The 25845-nt window shown below is 35.8% G+C and overlaps 3 protein-coding genes across 8 annotated transcripts in view; 1 reads left to right on the forward strand and 2 right to left on the reverse strand.

Annotated features, from left to right (window-relative positions):
* The window catches only part of LOC123557621 (calcium uptake protein 3, mitochondrial-like), a 144388-nt gene that overhangs the window by 52504 nt on the left and 66039 nt on the right, over nt 1–25845 (reverse strand). The gene's annotated exons all lie outside the window — the stretch shown is intronic.
* On the reverse strand, nt 884–4951 carry LOC128557141 (uncharacterized). Its single transcript, XM_053543969.1, has 2 exons — nt 4566–4951; nt 884–1112 (listed from the first exon to the last, which is right to left on the reverse strand). Exons 1-2 carry the CDS (start codon nt 4741–4743, stop codon nt 937–939), a joined length of 354 nt encoding a protein of 117 aa, XP_053399944.1. The 5' UTR covers nt 4744–4951; the 3' UTR covers nt 884–936.
* LOC128557140 (uncharacterized) lies at nt 6607–9362 on the forward strand. Its single transcript, XM_053543968.1, has 2 exons — nt 6607–6833; nt 7537–9362. The coding sequence occupies exons 1-2, from the start codon at nt 6812–6814 to the stop codon at nt 8049–8051; spliced, it is 537 nt and encodes a 178-aa protein (XP_053399943.1). The 5' UTR covers nt 6607–6811; the 3' UTR covers nt 8052–9362.

The raw sequence follows: 25845 nt of genomic DNA on the forward strand, positions 1-25845 counted from the left end.
GGCCTCAAAAACAATACGGGCCATGACCAACGGCAACCTGCCTACTAGAGGTGCAACGATTCGCTCCGATGCATCAAAAAACTGGTTTTAAACTCGCCGATTCGATTCGATACAGACACCTCCAAGTTCGATTCGATTCGCATTTTAATTATGCATGCCGCAAATGCCCCGTTGTATCGGCATTCTACACATGTCGACTTTTGTTACGTGGCATACGATTGGTCAGTAGTAAATGTGGCATCCAATCAATAATAGAACTGCATTCTTACTAGACTATACAAGTAACATGGCGTCTCCCATACTGAAAGACACTCCGAAGAAAATCAAATCAAGGGTGTGGGAACATTTTAGTTTCCACGGGGGATCAGAACTAAAAGCCACATGTAAAATGTGTTTACGCGTATGTAAGTTACACCATGTCTGGCAGTACGACCAATCTTATGCAGCATATAAAAGAAAACACTCCATCGATGTCCGACAAATCGTTATGATAAATTTTATCAACAGATAGTAAGATGAATTTTATTTTAAGTCGGCAAGACAAGCTTCTGTAGTATATATGAATTTGTGATGTTTTTTTTTTGTTATTTAAAATATGTCAACAGGAAGTTTAAATTAAAAGTTTGTTCTTGATGAATTACTATCCTAGTTTTTCATATATATTGCACTGATTAAACATCCTTTAAATATCAAATAGCAGCAATAAGTAAACAATGAATCGAATCGAATCGAGCTTTAAGTGAATCGTTGCAGCTCTACTGCCTACCAAGTTTGAGGAACCTAGGCGCAAGCGTTTTCTAGTTTTTCTTTATCGGAGACCATTTGGTCTAACAATCAACATGTGCAAAGCAATATATACACCTTCTTTGAAGTGTAGCATAATAACTACCAGTATTATATATAGTCTGACAAACTTAATTTTGCCATGTACCTAGCTCAGACATTGAACATACAGTACAGACAGGGTAGTACATATCCAGAAGTACACAACAAAACCCTGTATATAAACCTAGATAATACCTTTTTTAACACTGTCAGTTTCCATGCGGTAATACTTTCTGGTCTTGGCTTCACGAGAAGATGTCCAGCCTTACTGTCTTCAACAATAGTAACTGAAATATGACAAGTAATAACCCTTATTCAATGAAAATCACCATTAGATGAAAAATCACCCCATATTACTACTCTTTTTCTCACTTTTTTGTTTGTTTCAAGCCCCATTTAGGCAACCCCATTTAATATCACCATCATGGGTACAGTAGGGTCAAATATTACTAAGTCTTACAACATGAAGATGGTACTAAACTGGTATTTCCAAAATACTAGGGGCAGTCTAGGACTGTGGATTGCTAGGCATGTGATGATCAGATCTGACCCACGAGTCCAGGCTTACATTCACAAATCAAACCTCGATTCACCCTGTTACTTTTATGAATATAAGCCCAACTTAAACTGACAAACAATATTTCAAACTGTAATCTATATCAAACTAGAGTCTAATGGTAATTCAGTAAGCCCATGTACGCGTCTATACCAGTTTTACGTAAGGTAATGTTTTTTCTTTTTCTTGTTGATGCATACACAGAATCGACAGAATGAAATGTATATTTTTCAGGCAGTGGTGTATGTGTTTAATCGAAAACTTACTACATTTGTAACTTTAAAAGCAATCTTCAAAACTATTGTGATATAACGATCTGATTCTCTGTGGTTACCAATATTTGTGCTCATTTTTCAAGACAGACTCTTGGATGCCAGAGTACTCGCTACAGCTCTTATAGGCACACATGGGTATAACTACCCTCAACAAGAGCTGTCCGAAGACAGCGCGCTCAACTATTCTCAGTGCTGGATAGTATAATATAAGCTTTCAATGTTAATTTTAAAAGTTGAAAACAGAGAATAATTCCACAAATACTTGTCAAAACTAAAATCTTTACATACAAAATGTTAAAATTTTCTGAGTTCAAAAAGGGGGATAATTCTAGAAAATGCCTTACAGAGTTATAAGCCTTGATGGTATGTTACTGTGTATTAACCCGGAGACATGTTTGAAATTTCAACCGAATATCTGCAATAGTATTGGAGATATGAACTCGCAAAGAAAATAAAAACTTCTACGTTAAAAAAGGGGCATAAATCAGTCACAAATAAAACTAGAGCTCTGTCACAGGAGTGACGAATACCCTCACACACCGCTTTGCCACTGAATATTTTGCAGTTTAAACTTTTGCCGGACCTAAATATTTTAACCGCGGGTCAAATCACATTTATGCTGGAGCTTAAATATTTACACCGCGGCTAAATTAATTATCGGCCAATGTCATTCAATACTAAATATTTTATGCTCGGTAGTTTAATACCGGAGCTAAAATAATTTAACCGCAGATTAAATCATATTTATGCCAGGGGTTAAATATTTATGCGGTGGCTAAAATCGTATTTATGCCGGAGCATAAATATTTTTACCGTGGCTGAATGAATTAATTTTGATGGCGATGGCCAACCATATGCAGCTGCCTGAACCGGATTTGGACTTAATTCTTAGTTTTTTTCCACTTGTTCGTTAAATAAATACATAGTAAATTCCTGTCTGTACAATTACACTGTATACAGACAATATGGCACAGTTCATTTTGACAGCACACATGCTTTTCATTCAGTAAAGATGGATCGTGATGTACATTACTGCCTGGTCCAGCATACTCTACAAAAATCAAACCGGCAATGGTAGATCTAGTCTTTTTCGCAATTGGTGTACCAGTGTAGTGGTTTTATTAAAAGGCAGTGGCTAGACCGTAACTCTAGCTCCGGCTCTATATATATAGTCTAGAGTTAAAGAACTTGTGTATCCACAGATGAAACACAAGAAAATTTCCTTTGGTTACAAACGTTTATGTTTTAAAATATGAAATTTAAAATGAAAACTTACTTGGATTAACAGTCATACTGGAATTAAAGGATTTACAGTCAACTCGTCCCCTAGTCAACTCGTCCCCCAGTCAACTCGTCCCCAATTTGGTCATTTCGTCCCCCTCGGCGATTTCAAATTGGTCATTTCGTCCCCCCTTTTTAAAATGTACTTTGAAAAAAAATCAAAGTATGATAAATTAAGTCGGTTTTTTCTTTGAAATTAGTATATTTTATGCTAAAAATATACGTAAGTTTTCGTTTGTTTTAAGAACTTTTTGCTTTACAAATGATCGATTTAAAAAGGAGGATTTTCTGGTTTTTTTTCTATTTGTTTCTGCTATATTGGACAACATGATTGCTGTTTAAATGTCCGTATTTGATGCTGCTTATTTTCAAACTCTTGAATAAGATTAAACTTTTTATTAAACTTTTTTTATAGCAAATAATTTCCTCACTCCAATCAACTACTAACACATTTAATTCTACTTGTGGAAAATTTTCACACATTTCATTCGGTCAATCAACAACTTCTCATGCAATTAAATACCATTTACACCTTCCAGTCAGCCCGATCAACGCCTTTTAATGTGGTTAATAACCTTAACACCTTTCGTATGCAGGTATATGCTCATTCTACTTTTTTTTTAGAAACCACAGTCTCCCTACTTTTGAAGTATTTCTTTTTTATTTTAATGACATAAATGAATATAAAGCATGTTGATTATTTTTAGTAAAACATATGTGACAGATATTAATTGTTTAATTATTCTTCATTGTATTTCTAATTAAAACTTTCTTTTATTATGACAAGGGGTAAGGGTTATTGCTCTCTCTTTTCTTAGTATGATTTTTAAAAAGTTAATTAGATCTTCTATTATATTATATTTTTAATACTAAGGACATTGCATTTTTTTATATTTTATTTCAGTTAATTGTCTTATATTTTCAGTATATTTTTTTATTATTTTATAAAACCTAATTATTTAAAGTTAACTATTTCCAAAATAACTCCTTCAAAACTCACGATGATTTTAAATACAAGTTTTCAAAGTCAAAAATATCATAAAAAAGCAAAAATGCCTAAAATATTAATGGGGACAAAATTACCAAAAAGGGGGACGAATTGACCAAAAGGGGGACGAGTTGACCAAAATGGGGACGAGTTGACCAAATTTTTTGATGTGGGGGACGAAATGACCAATTTTGGGAGACGAAATGACCAAATCGGGGACGAGTTGACTTGATACCAATTAAAGCACATTCATGATAATTACGGTACTCAAGCCAACCTGGTAATTCAACATGTGTAAAATAGCAGCCAGGGCTTTTTTTCCTTCTACAGCAGGGGCCTTTTACAGGTGCCTTCCCCTCAGAAAATTTCTTTAGAATTGTGCAGTTTTCCCCTAAATTGGTCTTTACCTCAAGTTTTTTATTCCCCTTTTACCAAAACACGTAGCCTATTTTCCCCAAAATCAAGGGCCTGGGCCCCTTCCCCTCTCAGTGAAAAAAAGCCCTGGCAGCAAGGGCAGTAACAGAATATTTCTTGGGGATGGGGCGGGGGCGCATTTATCACGTCAAATTTCATATAGAAATACACCTGTAGATCTATTGTACAAACGTGGTTCCAACTTTTTTGACAGATCTATACTTACGATGTATTTCACAGATGACAGCTTCGTAGCTGTTTTTCTTGCCAAACTGCGCCCTAATGATCTCTCCCTCCTTGTAGGCAAACTTGTTCTTTACTGGTCTGACGATGTGATTTATGTCGATGACGGACATAAAGCGATCCTCCCACTGGATTAAGAAATACATTAAATCGTCTGCCATTTCTGCCGCGTTTAAAATCAGCCGTTTCCGGAACAGCCGCTTACATCATAGATATTATGATTCGCGGTCTTTCTAAATAGCCGAGACGAGATGTTATTGATGTTCACTGGTTATGCTTTCAAAAATATATTTTTCAATATAATAATATGCACACCAGAAGCAGCGATATATTTCAGCAATGCACGAATTTCGTTTTTGTGAGGATGTGAGCGACCAAAGCTATCCGAAGTCAACATCGACATGCCTTTCAACTAAGCTTTAACACCAATTTACGTTGTCTATAAGTGTCTATGTGACAGTTTTGGTGTTCAGCTAGCAATTGGTAAAAATTGTAGTATTGCTACGCCATTTCCCCTTAAACGATCTAGCATTAATAACATTTCATGACAAGTGCACTGATTTTCGGATAGGAAAAAAACATCCAGGAAAAGTGCTCAGCGAGAAACATTCAACCAGTTGAAAATTTACATGAGAATTTAACGGCCGAACGGCTCTTGTAAGTGCTAATTTGTGAAACAAAAATCAAAGTCGTAAAGTGAGGATTTGGAAATAAACACTGTTTTGAGGAGGAAAATATGTAGCCTCGATCAGGATAATTTCTAACCTCGGACCCTTGGCTTACTGTGTCAACTCTATCAATTACCATGGCTACCTGACAAGAGAACTACTACATTCCTCCCCACTTTTAAGTGACATTTCCAATTTGTAATTTATTGGAAAATGTGGAAACAAATCCTGGTTTGCCTCGAATACCCCAGCCAGTATTTCTTACTTGTTATTAGTTCAAACAAAGACCTAAATATACACAGATACACCACGAAGGCAAAGTTGCGGTAGAGCTCACTGCAGAAACAAGATCTTGTTCTCCGAAAAAACGTTATCACGGGTGATAAGAACAATATGCAAAACTCGATTTCTTGTCCAATAAACATCGTGAATGCAATTCTTATTCCATTGTATGATAAAATATGTCTTCTTTTCAAAAAAAGCACACTGGCCAAAATTATGACAGTGTTTAATGAAATATTAAATCCTACCTTATATGACCGTTTATGACTGACCCTTTTGCTATGTCCGCTGAATCTAATTAGATCTGGAGGTAAATCCAATATAAGCATTCTTAAAAATGTAAATCCGATAGGATATTGCATATTTTATGAGAATTAATCCATTTTTTCACTTTTTGAAATAAATATTATGTTGTTATCAATGATAAACCGATTCATAGCCGAGGAAAATGAAATGGCGCTGTATCAGGTACTTCAAATTTCGCGTAGTTCTCGCGAGCGAAAAATTAAAACGAGACTCTTTGTAATGTTATTGGACTGGCCTGTTTCATATCTGTGTATGTTTAGGTCGACAGGATGTCAGTTCAGTGTACAGACGAGTAGTACTTTCCTTAAAAATTTATTGTTAAAATTACAAGAAAGCTTCAAACTTGACCACTGTCTTTTTTTATTTATATATGAACATGTCACTTCAATACACAGGTAAGTCCTGTGTAAACACAACTGGACTTATAATAGGGCCAGAGTTAATGCTCTTGATTTTATAAAATTTGCTCTATTTTGCCTTGTTTACAGTCTAGAGGTTGCATTTTTTGAGTGAATCTTTATGAAACTTGGTCAGAATGTTTGCCTTGATGAAATCTCAAGTGCGGTTAAAAACTAGGTCACAGGGGCAAATCATAGAAAATCTTTGTTTACGCTCTAGAGGTTGCATTTTTTACTCCAATCTTTATGAAACATGGTCAGAATGTTTGTGAATGTGATTGCTATGGTAACGGAAATAGTCAAAATATGGCTCTAACAGATGGATCCTTTGATAACTCAAGAAGATAAAGTGCTACCTGGTTAATGAAAATTAGTATGTGAATTGATGGCAATATGGAGATTATGCACAGTGACTTGTTTAAAATTCTTTTCTCCATGTGTAAATGTAAAATGAAGAGAATGTTTGTATTTCAGCAGTCATGGCCACCAATGTGCAGATAAAAGGCAAAGCTTCAAAGTTTGACTGTCTCATCTGTAGCAGGAATCTGTCTTCAAGGCAGTGATTTGAGACACATATGCAGGCAAATCATAACAGAAGTAAGTCTAATTCGGTTGTAATTACTGAAAATGAACTGAAATCCACTTGAAATACCGAAATCTGCCTGTTTTACCACTAAAAACTTAGGAAAATGTGTAAAATAAATGCTTTTTGTTATTGGTTTACCTGAGCTGTCTATCTTTTGTCCACACTTAACCTTGTGCAAGCTATAGACTGCATTTGTCACTGAATCTTCATGTAACTTGGTCAGACGAAATCTAAGCCAAGTTCAAATAAGGATCATCTGTGATCAAAAACTAGGTCACCAGGTGAAATCTAGAGAAATATTGTGTATTCAATAAAGGCTATATTTTACATTGGACTTTTATGAAATTTAGTCAGAATGATTGTCTTGATGAAATCTAGTTGGAGTTTTAATATGCATCATCTGAGGTAAAAAGACTGCTTACTAGGTCAACACATCAAATGATAAAAAAACCTTGTGTATGCAATAGAGCTTGCATTTTTTATTTGATCTTCATGATACTTTATTAGAATATTTGTCTAGATGAAATCTAGGTTGCAGTAAGGCTTTATTGAGGGAGGAGAGTACAAACACAGAGAACTGGAAATGCCTTTTCAAGAAATATAATTCTACATGTAGTTGTCTCCCTTTCTTGGTTAGTGACAATATCGCGACAAGCACATGCTTCAGGGAGCATCATTCGGTTTTACTGATTGTCTGATCCTAATCTGTTTCAGGTTCAGTGGAGTCTAGCTACAAATGCAAACACTTTTTGAACAGGATGCTTAAGTGTAGAAGCAAGTGGTCAACAGCAAAAGAAATGGTGTCTTGTAAAGTTGCAGGAAGACTCTTACCAGTCTCACCAGATGAATGCTGTGAAGGTCTTCTGCAGTCAACAAACTCAACTTCTGCATTGGATTTAAAAAAGTGTTTTCGTGTTGAAATTAATGGACAAAAGTACTTCAGTCAGGCATATCAGCGAATGAAAAAAAGAACTTGTTATTTTGTGGTTTGTCATTCAGGTGAAGTAGTTTCAGTCAAGTTTTTTGTTGTTAACAAAGAAAAGAAAGTGTTTGCTGTCGTGAAAGTATATGAAATACCTGATGACTGTTACATCCTTAGATCAAGTGGCAGACATATATTTAAAGTTGTATCAACTGAATGTCTGAAAACAATTCATGTGTCTGAGATCATGGATAAACTTTTCTATATAGCTATGCTGTATATGTTGTATGTATGCCGAACATTCTAGGCAGAAGTGTGTTTGAGTAAAGTACAAACAGTCCACACAAATGCCCCCCTATCCAGTGGTTAGACCAATAAAATACTTTTCATTAAAAAGAGTACTCTAGCAAATTAGTATTGATTAGTGTATTTCAGAAAATAACCGGACAATATATATGGTTATAATTAGTCCCCTACTGTGAAACCGGAAGAAACTATAGGTTTACCCTCTGTCTGTCCATCTGTCCATCAGCGAAAAAGAAGTGGATTATGCGATTACTCAAAAAGTATATAAGCTAGGTTCATGAAACTTGGTGTGTAGTTACAGGACGATATGTAGATTATGCACATCATTTTATTTTTTCAGTCGGACTAAAATTATTGGTTGCTATGATAACAGAAATTCCGTCTGTCCTTCAGCGAAAAAAAGTGGATTACGCGATTACTCATAAAAAAGGGTCCTAGCAGTATCTATGACAGCACAGGCCCAAATCAGCCTTTGGGGCACAAGATACATATGTACAGTTCATGAGATAAAATTTTAACGCTTTTGTATGCTACACATTTATATGATCATGCTTAAATCTGCACATTCAGTTATTACAATAAAAATTATCTCAAAGCAGGTGGATCTTTAGAAATTCTGTTCAGTATAAATTTTATGAGAAGTTCATGCCAGATATATTTTCTGCTTGTTTTAAGTGCGTAAAAAATCTTTGTTTCTGACCATGGTCTGTATCCTTTCCAACCAAGGTTTACATACATAATGTCTGTGTCAGTTTGTTTTTAACCATGGTTGTAATTTTTCACCATGGTAACAAAGTTGACCATGGTCAGTCATATCTCAACCATGGTCTACATCAGTTGACCATGGTGGCCTTTTTTTCAACCATTGTTTGACCATAGTCAACCATGTCAAAATTTCTGGTCCAACCATGGTCAAACCTGGAATGGCTATGCTGAACCATGGTTGAACATGGTCACATTTCGCAGGGGGTTGTCACTCATTGTCTGCGTTAACGCGTGTTAGTTAAGTTTTTCGGTTAAGTTTTTTAAAATCAACATATCTCCAGGTTAAGTTTTTCAAACAGACCTTGGTCAAAGTTTGAAGTGGTTAGGCGCTTGACTGTCAATCAAGAGGTCGTGCCAACCTCTGCGGCGATTACTTCCCCTTGCGATACAGTAACTAATGAACGCCAGGGAAGGTAACTGCTGCGAGTAGCTTGGAGGTCATGAGGTTGTATCACGCCTTTGGCGCTTGAAATTTGAAATTAATAGTACATGCTTAAAGACTTGTGTAAATAAAAGATCAGAGCAGAAAATAAAATATGAAAACCGTGACTGACTTGACAGTTATTGTAGTTTGGACTCCATGAACTAGACGCACCAAGAGTCAAACCTTAAGGTCTGTGTCCACCTTTGCTCCGGTCCTTACAGAAATTTTTTGGATCTATTTTATGTATGCTTTCCGTTGCCAGTTCCTGGTACCTCCTATAAATGGTTATGTACAGTCCTTGCCAGTAGACTTGTCCCCCATGGTACCTATGTACTTAACTAACTCATTTCCAGTTTAAATATTCTTATACTAATCTGCAGAAAATACATGGTCAACTTCTTCTATGGCATCTAGTCTCTAACTGACTCACAAAAATATCATTATAAATTTTGAACAACTATTGAAAGAAACAGACAAGTTCACCCCTAGATGAAAACCGCTTCAGTAGGCCAACTCCATGCTACCGGTGCAAGGGTTAAAATGGTACAAGTATGGTAAGCTGTACCCCGCCACTGCTGATATCTTATGGATATGTGTGACATCAGAATTGTCAAACTTGGTATTGGAAATAAACAACTTGTTTTCTAGCAAAAACTGAGAAAGGGACTATTACACTTTACACAAAGTGCGGCTGAAATTGTCAGATGTCAACCCTAATGGACAAAGCTGACTCATTTACATGGAATTATTCTATTCTTGTGTAATTTACATATATGTGTTTTGAGTATTAGGTAAATGGTATTTTTTTCAATGATATAACAAAAATTAAGGAGGGTATGGATAGTGTCAAAAAGCATGAGCTAGAATATGTAGATACTATTTTTAGTGCGAAAAGAATCCAGTTGAAATCAACTGTAAAATTTACACAATGTGGCACTGGGGCTTTAAGATTAGCAAGACAAAATATCTGTACAACTTTGTTTATTACAAATATACAAAGTTTAGCACTTTCATAGTATAAAAAACCACTACTGCACATAAAATGAAGGAATCACTTTAAAAATAGAAAGTCACAGAAGTACATTTTAAGTTCCTTAGATGCAGGTATTTTTCAAAGTTAAGAAAGTATATTTGAAGTCCCACTTGAATCCTCAATTATTGTTTGTTAAAGATTCTAAAGTATCATTGAAGTCCCCTAGTACTTCCTTGAAGTCCCATGCTCAAAAGTGGAGCACAATTAAGGCCCCAGAGACTTCAGGGGAAGTATGAGACAAGTACAATTGAAGTCTCCGGGACTGAATGCGAAGCAGGTCTATGTGATTGGAAGTACCTTTAAAGTACATCAGAAGTGTATTTGAAGCAGAGGCCTTTTTTGAAGCTCCTACTACTTTTGTGGCTGGGAAGTAATGTTTTTGCATAGTCTTTAAGAAAGATTCAACATTTATGAGTATTATATATCTTTGATATTGCAGTTGACAAGATAAACTCTCATACTTGAGGGGGTATTGCTCTAAGAGAAAATGCATTGATGAATAAGTTGAGGAAAAGTATAGATAGAATAGAGTCATATTCAAATTCATGGACACATTTCAAGACTTTAGGTACATTTCCCCGATGTCAAATATCTCAAAGAGTGGCACAATCTATGCTTGTAAGTATGTTATCAATACTGTATTTCACTGCTATGAAACTGTACTGAAATACTTGAGAATTCCTCATATTTCTCTTATTTCACTCATCTGTTTCCATCTTGTAGTGCAGGAATATCATCCTAATATATCATATAATTTTTGTGCGATCATTTAATATAAATCAATTCTTTTTGTACCCTTTCCAAATGTACACTGTGTTAATTCTGAAAATAAAAGCGAAAAGGATGGGATAAAATCTCCAAACAAACCCTGCTGCCCACAATATTTACAAACATGAGTCTGCCTTATCAGTAACCTTTGACATAGGGTTTACAATGCTTTGACATGTCCAGAGGAATGTCAAAGTTTGCCAAGAGTAGCTGCACCCTATTTACTGCACAATTTCATCAGTCATTTTTATAAACACGCTGTACCCTGTAATTAAAAATCGAAAGTAATCATACCCCTAAAACCTCAAATATTTTAAAAACCCTCATTTTGACCAGGCTAAATTTTTATCTTCAACTGGGTAAACTTGTAGATTAATAGAATAATGAATGCCTTTCAACTTTTAATGTGGCTAAAATTCCACTATTTTTCACTTCTTTTCATGCCCGTATTTCAAATTATCTGTCCCAACACTTGAGAAAGATGACCACCAAAAGTCATTATTGTAACTAATGGCCACTTACACCAATGGTGTTCTTTGAATAAATGTTTGCACTCGACTTCACCCATGCAGAAGGGCGTGTTATTAGGCTCACGTAATAAACGGCTGTGTGGCTGACGGGCCCCCCAGGCCTCGGACACTAACTACTCTAATGATGATGTTCAAAAATTGAAATTTAATGATTTGAGCGAATTTGGAAAAATACCCTTCACAGATGCACAGTATGCCCATTTTAGGAGTGCCTCAGACAGCAACATGTGTGAAACATCAAAATCATTTCGGGGCTTGCAAGATGTAGACAAAAAATGAATACTTGAGACTAAAAGATCGAGCAATTTTAGCTAAAATCATGTATATATTCTACTTTATGTTATATAGCTCAGAAACGCTTAAGTCCATCATAATTTCAAAATCAATACAATTGCTTGTTCTATTTTTCTTTTTTTTCACATTTCCATTTTCTTAAAAGTTACCAAGAAGTTGACTGATAAGCAATATCCAATTAAATTTAGGCTCAGCCCATACACATACATTGTTTGTATACTGGACAATGTTTATGTGAAGTTACAGTAAGATATAAGCATTAGTAACAAAGATATGACAGAAAAACAAAGGTTACCAAAAAACTTTAACCAAGAAGGGTCACGCCGACGCCGACGCCGGGGCGAGTAGTATAGCCCCCCTATTCTCCGAATAGTGGAGCTAATAAAATTGAAAGTCTTATGGAACTTTAAACTATGAGTGGTGTTTAGTTAATTCTCGTTTACAAAATTCTTCATTGTAACATTTATACCAAATTGTTTAGAAACTATTGGAGAAGCTTTCTAGATAGGAGCTCCTCACATGAACCTTAAATTTTGGAGGAAAAAACAAATTTATAGGATAAAACACTTCTGTAACCTTTAAAATGAAACAAGTTCTTGTTGTTCATGTCTGTTAAACGTCACTTACAAAGTGTTTTAATCAAGACATATTTAACTTTTATGTCACAAATATAATAACTTCAAACAAATACAAAAGATACATTTTCTTTCTTGAAACAGAAACCGCATGATTTTCTTTTACTCTATATCATTGTTATATTTTGTTTTATCTTCCATTGTATTTTCATTTCTATGCAAATATTATGCTTTTTATTAGCAATTAATTTCACACCCATTAAATTTCTATCATAAATTCATTAAGTTAATGCACTGCAGCATTTAAGGTATAATTTCATTATGAGAAGACAATAAAATTTAATATGCACATCCTGCATATTGTTGCACAAATTACTTCAAATTTAAGTGGTGGCCTTGGTTACATCACAATATAATTCCAACTTATTATTTGATCCACCTTTTCTGTAATAAGGCTTTTCCTTCATTTCTCTATAAGATAATACCATTGATAATATACACCATTCTTAGACTAATGACTTAACTTTTGAAATTTTCAAAATACAGTAGAATCTCTATTTACGACCACCCCAAAATTAAGACCATCCCGCAAATAAAACATTTATCAAAGAACCGAAAACTTTGTTCTAAAATCCAATGGTTGCTTACCCAGAAATGTGATCACCCCACTAATCAACTATTATGACCACCATTATCAGTCCGATTTCATTTAACATGCTAAATTTTCCTCCAGAAAAGCTCAGGTCTAAAATACCAAACACTAAAAGTTTGAAGGTTCTGGGTCAAATGGTTCTCAAGTTATTGATCGGAAATGGGTTTCCATGTTCTGGTCCCTGTGACCTTGACCTTTAATAGAGTGATCCCAAAATCAATAGGGGTCATCTACTCAGCAAGTCCGCAATCATCCTATGAAGTTTCAACATTCTGGGTCAAATTGTTTTCAAATTATTGATAGAAAATGGTTTTCCATGTTCAGGCCCCTGTGACCTTGATCTTTGATGGAGTGACCCCAAAACAAAGAGTTTGTCTACACCATAAGCCCTACCACCCTATGAAGTTTGAATGGTTCTCCAGTTATTGACTGGAAATAAGTGTGAAGGACAGAAGGTCACCGACAGGGCAAAAACAATATGTGTCCCCAAGTGTAAGAGTGTGTGTGTGTGTGTGTTTGGGGGGGGGGGGGGGGGGGGGGGTTAAGGAGCATTAATACCATGTTGAAATTGACACATTTATTATGATAATAAGAAACAATCAATGTACTTAACCACAAATAGCTTTGGAACAGATTATTTCTGTCCATCTTGGATAAATCATGATTTGGTATTTTAGTTTCTACAAAAAAACTGTACTGTACTGTACATTTTACCAGCAATTTACAGCAACTGATTGCTTATAACGGATAAGAGTCCAAATAAACAATATCTGCTGATCAGTAATTACCGCACATGGAATTCTGATGCATCAAAAAAGCAGTCTCAACTTTAGTTCACAGGTGGTTCTTCAATTACTGCACTGCAATTAACACAATTACTGAATACTTGATTTCACTTTCTATCAAGACCTTGATTGACATGTGTTTTCTTAATTTTCAACATTTCACACACATAATTACCTTAAAACGCAGGACTGCCGACACAAGATGCTAAAATCTGAAAATTTCAGATGTAATTCTACATTCAGACAGTTTTCAGAACATAGAAATCATGCTCAGTCATTATTCAGACAACAACCCTCCATTCAGACAATGTTTCAGCATAATTATGTTAAGACATGTTTCAGAAGTTTTTAGACAATTTTCAGAAAATAAATTTCATGATCTAAACTACCGTAATCAGCCGATTATAGGTCGCACTCATGTATAGGACGCAGTGAAAAAATATCAGCAGAATTCTGGAAAAATGCTTAAATCCACTTATCACTTATCCGAATTTATGTTTGTCTGAAATTCGCTATAGTTTCTATGAACTCGCCAGCTTTTGCTATATCATTGTCGATGTTTTTGCATGTTGTGCAAGTATATGAATTGAAAAGCATAAACTCTGTGTAAGCACTAAACTGCCGCATCCTCTGATCACTCCATGAATACTGACGCCAGTGAAAATGAAAGTACACTTTGGCACATGGCGGTAAAATGATGTAATTTTAAGATTGGTTTGCAAATTGTTTTGAACATTACGGATCAGCGACTATGATCATATTGGCTCAGTCTAAAATCTTACATGCACATGTTTACAATTGCCTCCAGGTATGATAAAACGGTTAATCATTCGTAGATTGTGACAGTAGGTGTAAGATAAGGAATGCCTCGGGTGTGAATTCCTCGGTGAACAAGAGGATTATAGACAACTATCAAAATTATGTTTGAAGACTAGATAATCGATTTCCGGCTACCTGAAATGGAGTTTTAAGTATTTTAATGCAAAATGTGTGAAAACACGCCGGGAAAGTTTTACACAGGTCTTGTTAAAAACTTAATGATTAGTTACAGAAACGCATTGTAAAATATATTTTAATGAAAAACAGCATTTATTTATGATATCTTAAGATTTTACGTGAGCTCTAAATTTTACATTTTATACAGAAGTAATTTAAGACGCCGGGTCCTGATACCGGCTATTAGCTATGCCCGAGTCATTGGTATTTACTCCCCTTGAATTCTCTTCAACATAAAGGTAGATCTACACGGTGTAAACAAAGATCGATTTTCTTAATTTTTGAGTCGGGGGAAATGTTTGGTGTTTTTCTATCCCCATATATAGGATGCATCTGTCCTTCGAGACCAGAATCTCAGTAAACAAGAGCTCGTCGAACACGAAATGCCCCCCTTGATGCATTCAGTAATTGCACAAGGAACAGAAATTATATGCTCACTGTAAACAAAAGTTCTACCATTCTGGTTTAATCTGACCTTGACCTTTAACCTATTAACCTAACAAGAGATTACAGATTGATCTTGGCGTCATCCACTGAGCCATTTTTGAATGTTCCAAATTTCAATACTAGCTCAAGGTCAAAATCAAGGTCAAATTTCATTTAGGTATAAAACAATGTGTATGTGGTCCAAAATTGAAAGCGGTGGCTTTAGAAATGTGAAAGTAGGTCACTAGATCAATTTCAAGGTAAAGTTCATTTCGGTAGACAGAACTAGGCATGTGCTTCAAATTTGGAGGCTCTAGCTTGAGAAATGTGAAAGTAGGTCACTAGGTCAAAATCAAAGTCAAATTCCATTTCGGAACACAAAACTATGCAAGTGGTCCAAAATTTGAAGCCTGTACCTTCAGAAATGTAAAAGTAGGTCACTAGGTCAATCTCAAGATCAAAGTCCATTTCAGTACACAAAACTACGCTTGTGGTTCAAATCTGAAGGCTGTAGCTTGAGAAATGTGAAAGTAGGTCACTAGGTCAAAATCAAGGTCAAATTTTATTTTGGAACAAAAGACTTTGCATGTGGTCCAAATTTGAAGCCTGTACCTCCAAAAATGAGAAAGTAGGTCACTATGTCAATAACAAGGTCAAAGTTTGTTTCAGTACACAAACCTATGCATGTGATCCAAATTTGAAGGCTGTAGGTACAGAAATGTGAAAGTAGGACAATAGGTCAAGATCAAGGTCAACTCATGTCAAGGTTCATCTTGCCACTCAAAACTATACATGTGGTCCAAATTTGAATGATGTAAGTTATGGACATGAAGATTCTAAGTTTTTCCCTGTATAAGTCTATATGAACCATATGACCTCTGGGGCGGGGCCATATTTGACCCGAGAGGGATAACTTGAACAAACTTGGTAGAGAACCACTAAATGATGCTACATTACAAATTACCAAAGCCATAGTCTTTGTGGTTTGGGACAAGAAGATTTTCAAAGTTTTTCCCTATATAAGCATATGTAAACCACGTGACCCCAGGGCAGAGCCATATTTGACCCTAGGGAATAATTTGAAAAATCTTAGTAGAGGACCACTTAGATGATGTCATATACAAATATCAAAGCCCTAGGCCCTGTGGTTTTGGACAAAAGGTTTTTCAAAGTTTTTTTCCTATATAAGTCTATATAAACCATGTGACCCTAGGGGTGGGGCCATATTTGACCCCAGGGAAATAATCTGAACAATCTTGGTAGAGGACCACTAGATTTTGCTACATACCAAATATCAAAGCCCTAGGCCCTATGGTTTTGGACAAGAAGATCAGAAACCATTTAACTGTTCCTGGCCAATGTAACCTTGACCTTTGACCTAATGACCTCAAAATCAATAGGGGTCATCTGCTGGTCATGGCCAACCTAACTATCAATTTTCCTGATCCTAGGCCCAAGCGTTCTTGAGTTATTGCCTGGAAACCATTTTACTGTTCCTGGTCACTGTGACCTTGACCTTTGACATACTGACCTCAAAATCAATAGGGGTCATCTGCTGGTCATTACCAACCTCCCTATCAACTTTCATGATCCTAGGCCCAAGTGTTCTTGAGTTATCATCCGGAAACCGTTTTACTGTTCAGGGTCACTGTGACCTTGACCTTTGACATACTGACCTCAAAATCAATAGGGGTCATCTGCTGGTCATTACCAACCTCCCTATCAACTTTCATGATCCTAGGCCCAAGCGTTCTTGAGTTATCATCCAGAAACCGTTTTTACTGTTCAGGGTCACTGTGACCTTGACCTTTAACATACTGACCTCAAAATCAATAGGGGTCATCTGCTGGTCATTACCAACCTCCCTATCAGCTTTCATGATCCTAGGCCCAAGTGTTCTTGAGTTATCACCCGGAAACCGTTTACTGTTCAGGGTCACTGTGACCTTGACCTTTAACATACTGACCTCAAAATCAATAGGGGTCATCTGCTGGTCATTACCAACTCCCCATCAACTTTCATGTCCTAGGCCAAGTGTTCTTGAGTTATCATCCGGAAACCGTTTTACTATTCAGGTCATCTGTGCCTTGACCTTTGACAACAGACCGTCAACATCAATCCGTGGTGCATCTGCATGGTACGAATTACTCATTAACACATCCCTATCATTTATGATCCTAGGCCTAACGTCTTGAGTTACATCCGAAACGGATTGGATTCGTACATTCCACGACCACTTTGAAGTTCCAATTCAATACTGTCAAGAGTCAAATAAGCCCCTTTTCATAGGTATAAAAATGTGAGTGGTCATATTGTAGAGGTGGTTAGAATTGAATAGCACTTGATCTAAATTCCGGTATTTCTTTCGGGTAGAACAGAACTAATCTATTACTATTGGAAGTGAATTAGGTACTTGTCATAACAATCAAACCATTTAAAGCTACCAAAAACTATCAATGGTCCAAGATTTGAAGCCTGGTCTTCGAAATTTGCCGGTATTCAGTCGTTATTTGCAGTACCAAAATTGTTGTGTTAAATTGAAGCGATTGTTGAAATGTGAAAGTAAGTCAACAAAATCGGTCAAATATGGACGAAAAGTACTAATGTGGTCCAATTTGAAGCCTGTCACCTGCCAAAAAGGAAATTAGTTCACTTGAATAATCAAGTAAAGTGTTCAGTCAACTTGCATTGTCCAAATTTGATAAGTCGGGTACAGATAATTAGGCGTGGCAAATCAGTGCTCGGCGGTTCATTTGCCAGCCAGACTTCAGGTGTCATTTAAATATTTTTGGGACATGAAGTTTTCTAAGTTTTTCCCGGATAAGTCAATCCATTTCGTGGGGGGACCATTATTTGACCGACGGATGGGTTATTAATTGTACAAACTTGGGATCAAAACCCACTGAAATGATGTATTTACAAATCCCAAACCTATCTTTGCGGGGAGAATTTTAATTTCCCTTATGATTAACATTAATGTACACAGATATTGTGACCCAAATAATTTAATAATTTAGTAAGGCATAGATGATGTATTCAAATATGCAACAGACCTAGTGTGGTTTGGAAAAGTTTTATTTTGTTCTATATAAGTTATATAAATCACTAGGGGGGAATTATAAACCCAAAATCTGAAAAGGTAGAGGAGATTTTGTACAACCTACATTTTCAAGCCTAGGTGGTTTTGACAAGGGAACTTTTAACTTGTTCCTGGCTATATGTAACTTGATTTGATAATGTAAAATCAAATGGTCGCTGTCATGCAACAAAACTATAATTTACGATTAGGTCTCTAGAGTTTTGAGATATGGAAAACCGATTTTATGTTTGTCATTACTTGATTTGAATAACAAAATCAATGAGTCATTGTGGGTCATTAACCAACCTCACTACAAATTCTGTCCTTGGCAAGGTGTACTAAACATGAAAATTTATGTTCAGGGCACTGACCTGAAATGATAAAAAATAGGGTGCACTGTTCATTCAAATCGTCCTTTAAAAAGCGTTCTGAGTTATTCAGAACTTTTACTTCAGAGAGGACCATTAACATATATAAAATAATAGGTTTGCTTAATTACAACTTACATGAATAGAATGTTCTTGAATCACCGGGACTGTTCGTTGGATACCTTACATGCTGGATAAAATCATATCATCTGTTCATTACGTACACATCTCCCCATCAACTTTAAATCTAGGCCTGTGTTTTGAGAATATGGTGTGTAACTCACTTTGACGCATTGTACTTTTATGATTTGACAAAAGAGCAAAATCAATCGGTATCTGCTGTGTAGGTACGAATCCTGCGTTACTTTATGATTCCGCCAAGGTGTCAATGAGTTTATCATCGGAAAATTCGGTAATTTAAACAGAAGAACGACCACAAACACTGAATAACCCCCCTTATTTCAGGTAAAAGTCGCGTGTTATACTGGAACGTAGTGATTTCGCACTTGACAATCTTAGTTCTGTTCCTTGTCACGTTTCTCAAACAGATTAATTTTAACGTGGTGGAGTTAACCGATGTCGGATTTGACGTCAACCGATAGAGTTACCATAAATCTTCAGGGGTAGGTTATGACATAAATGACGATACATTATCAAGCCAACCCTGCAGCATTTTTACAGACTGTCTTTATTCCATCTTTATTCAATCTTGCTATTAGCACTTGATAACAGACAAGCTGCTACAGCTTAAATATATCTAAATGGTTGATATATGATATAAAAAAGATTGTCTGTTTTCTTTTTTTTTTCTAAACCATAAGGATTAATTAAAACTTTGGAAGAAATCATAGGCAATAATGTAAAGCCCTGAAAGTTCCTCTTTGATAGTGGTGTGGTTTTATTCTAGATCTAAGACAATGTAAGGGAATTAACATAAAGAGGTAAAAATGGTGGGGCAAAGTTTTTGAAACACTGTCTTTAATCCATTTATGCCATGAGAATTTAATAGCTCTCAATTATTTGATAGATGGCAGGCTATAAAGCAAAATTAACAACTTGCATGATATAAGCCCTGCATTTTATCTCAAGCTGTAAGAATTTGACCAGAGGTCAATGACTCTATTATTACATGTAAGATGTCTAAATCAATTTTAATAACTAAAACAAATATACCGTATACTGGAGTAAGTTTGAAGCTCCAGAATTTTGTTTGAAGCTTTTGTAATAACTCCGTGCCACTCTGAACTGACAAAATATGACAAAAGTGTTGGGAGATTGTGTTTCAGGTTGTTGTATGAAGTAATTTTAAAATCCCTTCATGAATGGCAGAGTTATGGACCGGAAAAGAAACAGACCCAGTTAACCTTTGACCTCTAAGTGTGACCTTGACCTTACAGTTAGGGGTCTGGGCTTTGCACATGACATGTCATCTCATTATGGGGAACATTTATGCCAAGTAATTTCAAAATCCCTTCCTGAATGGCAGGGTTATGGACTGGACAAGAAGCAGACCCTGTTAACCTTTGACCTCTATGTGTGACCTTAACCTTGGAGCTAGGGATCTGGGATTTGCGCACAGATTGTCTCACTATGGGGAACATTAAGATGCCAGGTTATTTTAAAATTCCTTCATGGATGGCAGAGTCATGGACAGGACACAAAGTGTGACGGACAGAAGGATGGAAGGACGGAAGGAAGGACGTAGCCTATTTCTATGTCCCCCTTTTTTTTCTTTGAAAAAGGCAAGGGAAAATTAACCTGTTAATAAAACTTGTTCAATAAATGTTATGTCCATATAATTGTTCATAAATTAATTGTTCCTAAAATTTGTTCATGAACATTGTGTTAAGAACAATTTTTCAAGAACTTTATTTTGATGAATTCAACAAATCTTCAGAACAAGAAACGCGGCAATGCCACGAAACCAGGTTTTCAACACTTTTCATAAGAATAAACAAGAGTGCCAGAATGTCACAATATACACCCGTCACAGCAAATTTCTTTACTCTAGCACCTGTATTTGCAGATGTAATTTTAATTTTGTGGTTGTTTAGTAATCATTGTAATTCTTTTGTTTTTCTAAGTCCACAAAAAAACTCCTTACCAGGTAGAGATACCTTAAAATACACCTAAAATTAGAAAGTAACAACTATGTTGTACCACAGAAAAGTGGTCTTGGTTTTTCCCTACGGTCAATTATAAAAAAGTTACAATATAAGTTATTTATAGTAACAACTAAGGGAAGTTAATCTTAAAAAAAAAAAAAAAAAAAAAAAAAAAAAAAAAAAAAAAAAAAAAATTGTAAGTCCACACAGAAATCCTTACCAGGTAGAGATTGGTCAAAATACACCTCAAAATTGGATGTAACATGCATGTTGTACTACAGAAAAGTGGTCTCGATTTTTCCCTACGTCTAGTAATGAAAAAGTTACAATATAAGCTATTTATAGTAACAACAAAGGGAAGTTATTCTAAAGAAGGGAACTGCGCAAGACACTTCGTCTCATGATGGTGTATAATTGTGCCAAGTTACATCAAAATCCCTCTATGCATGAAGAAGATATGCTCCGGACAAAGTTTTCATTCTTGTATCCTTTGACCTCTAAGTGTGACCTTGACCTTAGACCTAGGGACCTGGTTCTTGCGCATGACACTCCGTCTCATGATGGTGAACAATTGTGCCAACTTTATCAAAATCCCTCCATGCATGTAGAAGATATGCTAACCCTAACCCTAACACTAACCCTATTTTTAGTAACAATGACCTTGACCTTGATCCCAGAAACCCCAAAATCAATCCCAAGCTACAACTTTATATAAGTTTTCTATACACCAAGTTTCATCATGATAGCTCATTCCTAAGTTAAGTTATTGACCGGAAACCCTTTTTCTATTTTAAGTAACAGTGACCTTGACCTTGACCCCAGAAACCCCAAAATCAATCCCAGCCTTTGTCTTGATATAAGCTACATACATACCAAGTTTTATTCAAATATCTTAACTGAAACAAAAGTTATTGACCGGAAACCCTTTTTCTATTTTAAGTAACAGTGACCTTGACCTTGACCCCAGAAACCCCAAAATCAATCCCAGCCTTTGTCTTGATATAAGCTACATACATACCAAGTTTTATTCAAATATCTTTACTGAAACAAAAGTTATTGACCGGAAACCCTTTTTCTATTTTAAGTAACAGTGACCTTGACCTTGACCCCAGAAACCCCAAAATCAATCCCAGCCTTTGTCTTGATATAAGCTACATACATACCAAGTTTTATTGAAATATCTTTACCGAAACAAAAGTTATTGACCGGAAACACCAGTTTGACGCCGCCGCCGCCGCCACCGCTGCCGCCCGCACGCCCGACCGCCCGACCGACATCTACCCCAATCTAATAACTCAGGTTTTCAACGTTTTCGTTGAAAACCTGGTTAACAAAAATGGTTCATGAACGTTATGTTCATAAACAAGTCATCAACTGTTCTTGAAATTTTCAACAGGGTCATTACTTGTAATGGCAGATACTTCTTTTTGATTTGACTTTTCTTAGCAAACAAAACTGTGTGCTTCTTTCTCCACAGCAGCTACAATGTAGTCAATGACATGTAAAATTTGCAGCACTGGTACCTCCCAGATATCAATTTTATTAACAACAGCACTGCACCAGTTTACGGTATTAAAATTCATTAGCAAATTGATTCATGTTTACAAACCATCAGTAAGGTGGTCTGTTTAGATTTTTATTGGACCTGGTCAATTTGTTAAGTTCCCATCTTCATTAATTTCCTCAAAATATTGAGGAGAATTGCTACTGAAATAAACAAAACCACTGCAAGAGGCTCCAAAATAATGAATAGCAAAATGCAGCAGCGAGATGACTATAATGGTTGATCTATAGGTGATTTTCTTTGATGTATAACATCATATCATGATAATTTCTCTAATGACCTGCACCCACATTCAACTTTATGCAACAGCATTACAGTCAAACCTGTGACTTACGGCCATCTGTGAACATGAACCACCTGGCTCGAATGGCCACTTGTTTCATTTTCAGTTTAAACATTTACAACAATATGCAACTATTGACAACCTTTTTGCTCTACCAAAATATGCTCTTTACAGTATGACTGTAATGTTTTAAAGGTAATTTTGGTTGTGGGTTTCAACCCCACTGATGGGGTCAGGACAACTACATACATTAAATATCATACCACTACTAGTTAGCTTGACTATTCCTTTTAATAGTCGAGCTATTGGACTCGCCCGTGCGTCGGCATACCGATTTGGTTTAGTTTTTGTATGTAAGCTGGTATCTCAGTTACCACTTGTGGGAATGGTTTTAAACTTCACATACTTATTCACTGTGATAAACTGACTTACACTGCAAAGGTTCCATAACTCTATTTTGCTTTTTTACAGAATTATGTCCCTTTTTTGACTTAGAAATTTTTGGTTAAGTTTTTGTATGTAAGCTGTTATCTCAGTACCCATTAATGGGAATGGATTGAAACTTCACACACTGTTCACTGTCATGATCTGACATGCACTAAGCAGGTCCCATAACTCTACTTTGAATTTTTTCAAAATTATGCCCCTTTTTTGACTTGGGAGTTTTTGGTTAAGTTTTTGTATGTAAGCTGGTATCTCAGTATCCACTAATGGGAATGGATTGAAACTTCACACACTTGTCCACTGTCATGAGTTGATAAACACTATGCAGGTTCCATAACCCTGTTTCCCATATTTACAAAATTATACCCTTTTTTCGACTTTTGTATTCATTCAGTTAACAAGGCTGTTGAATAGTCGAGCGTTGCTGTCCTCCAACAGCTCTTGTTTTTTCAAGCAGTTACGTGAATAATATAAAGTAGCAAATGAGTTCAAATGTTCCAGCTATATAAAGAGCTTTCTCTCTTGAAGGTTGAAGACCATAAGGCTTGAACCTACAGCAGCACTGTAACTGTTCACTTCTACAGGCCCTATAATGGATGACTTCACATATGAATTATATCAAAAAGATATATGTTTATTACAGCATTTAACCTTCAACATTATCAAATTAAATATTATTTTCAGCAATGAAAAAACAAAAAATTATGTTTTACATAAGGACGAAATCAATTTGACAGAAGCCAGACTGGATCTTTCATCTCATTTGTTTTTGCTTGCCGACTGGGTTATATTAAATTATTTTTATCTGTTGTAAGTTTGATTTATTGAAATTCTGGCATCAATTTGTGCTCTTTAACAGCCAACCCACCAAGATCTCTGATCTCCTTGTGCAAGATACTGCAAAAACTTAAATGATTTATAGCAAAATCTGTCAAGAAGTGATATAACAGAAAAAATGGATAGTACCAGACTTCTGATAAGCCTTTTTGATTGTATGAACAGTTTCTTGAATTTCAATCTAGGAGTATTTCACTTTCTTTTAACAAAATACCAAATTTAGTTAACCTTTAGCCTGTTGGTGGCAAGGATTCTGCCTCTGCAACCAGTGCAGACCAAGATCAGCTTGCACGGATCATGGTCTGCACTGTTCGCTATTCAGTGAACACCCCTTTGAATAATAAATGGTACTACCCAAATTGAATGATGGACAAGTCCATTTTAAAGATTTAGCAGACTTAAAGTTAAAGAAGACCCATAGGTACCTTTCCAGGTATTCATTTAGTCATAAGCAGGTACCCGGGTTGAATCACTGACCTTCCACAAGCCAGCTGGACCTCTTCCTTAACTTAAATGAATGAACATCTATATAAGAAGAAATGGTAACAGATGAAAATGAGCTATTCTGACATATTATATATATTTTTTTACCACAATACTGTGTGATCATTCAACCCTGTTTTCCCAGTGGAAAAATCTTCCTTCTCAAAAAACATGTTGGTTAACCGCACCAACCGACTAATGTAAGCTTCAATACCATATTTCTGGGAGTTATATCTGGAAAATACATCCCAATTTTCCATAAAATTCAATTATATTAGGTTAATAAACACAGGGGGTTGTTTTAGTATTTTTACATGGGTGGTATTTTTTTTTCTCTCCATAGTGTGTATGCAGAATTAATAACATGCCATTTCTGATATACCAAGATTCCACAAACATTCATGTTATGCTATACAGATGAATTATTAAGACTTAAACCTTTCCACAACATACTAATAGGTGCTATCAATGCAAATGATATATTCAAAATAGATCAATTCAAATATATTTGACAAACATAGAAATACGAATATTATATCTCATCAAAATTAATAATGTGTGTAACCAAAACTTTACGAGACATACAGTATGATAAAGAGCAAAATAAACTAGAGCTATTACTAAAGGCGATGAATGTACCCCACCCATGCACTGACACAGTACATTGCAATTTAACGCACACAAGATTGCATAATTATGTGGACTGTATGTATATAGACTGTATGTATACAGTATAGTAACAAAAAACAAAGTCCCATAACTATGCAGAATATTTATCTAAAAGAACGTAACATGCACCATGCACAACTAGGGTTGGTACTGATCACTTGTGTGAAGTTTTATCTAATTGTGTGCAAGGGTTCAGAAGATTATGTGCGCACGAGATTGCATATGCAGACTGTATGTACATAGAATGTTAACAAGAAACAAATGTCCCATAACTCTTCAATTTTTGTTGTTGAAAGAACCTAACATGCCCCATGCACAACTATTGTTGTTACTGATTACTTGTGTGAAGTTTTATTAAATTGTGTCAAGGGGATGAGGAGAGATGATGCGCACAAGATTGTGTCTATGTAATATAGTCTAGTTACAAAAAACAAAGTCCCATAACTCTGCAATTTCCTTCTATTTTCTATCTGAAATTACCATGGCTGGGTCGAGCATCGATAACTCGATCGCTCGAGCATGACAACTGGTCCCTGTGTATTAACTTACTCTTTGTTGCTTCTGGCTAACTCGAGCAGAGGTGTCAAAATTAAACCTAAACATTGGAGGTAACATCCATGTTGTACCACAGAAAAGTGGTCTTGGTTTTTCCCTATGGCTAATAATAAAAAAGTTACTAAAGCTATTTATAGTAACATAAAAGGGAAGTAATTAA

Source organism: Mercenaria mercenaria, chromosome 5 (assembly GCF_021730395.1).
Source record: "Mercenaria mercenaria strain notata chromosome 5, MADL_Memer_1, whole genome shotgun sequence".
NCBI classification, from domain to species: domain Eukaryota; kingdom Metazoa; phylum Mollusca; class Bivalvia; order Venerida; family Veneridae; genus Mercenaria; species Mercenaria mercenaria.

Coding starts and splice junctions, on each gene's coding strand:
- LOC128557141 (XM_053543969.1), bottom strand. CDS start 4,743: ATGGCAGACGATTTAATGTATTTCTTAATCCAGTGGGAGGATCGCTTT. Junction 1,113..4,565: donor TGTCATCTGTGAAATACATC/GTAAGTATAGAT, acceptor GTCATATTTCAG/TTACTATTGTTGAAGACAGT.
- LOC128557140 (XM_053543968.1), top strand. CDS start 6,812: ATGCAGGCAAATCATAACAGAA. Junction 6,834..7,536: donor GCAGGCAAATCATAACAGAA/GTAAGTCTAATT, acceptor AATCTGTTTCAG/GTTCAGTGGAGTCTAGCTAC.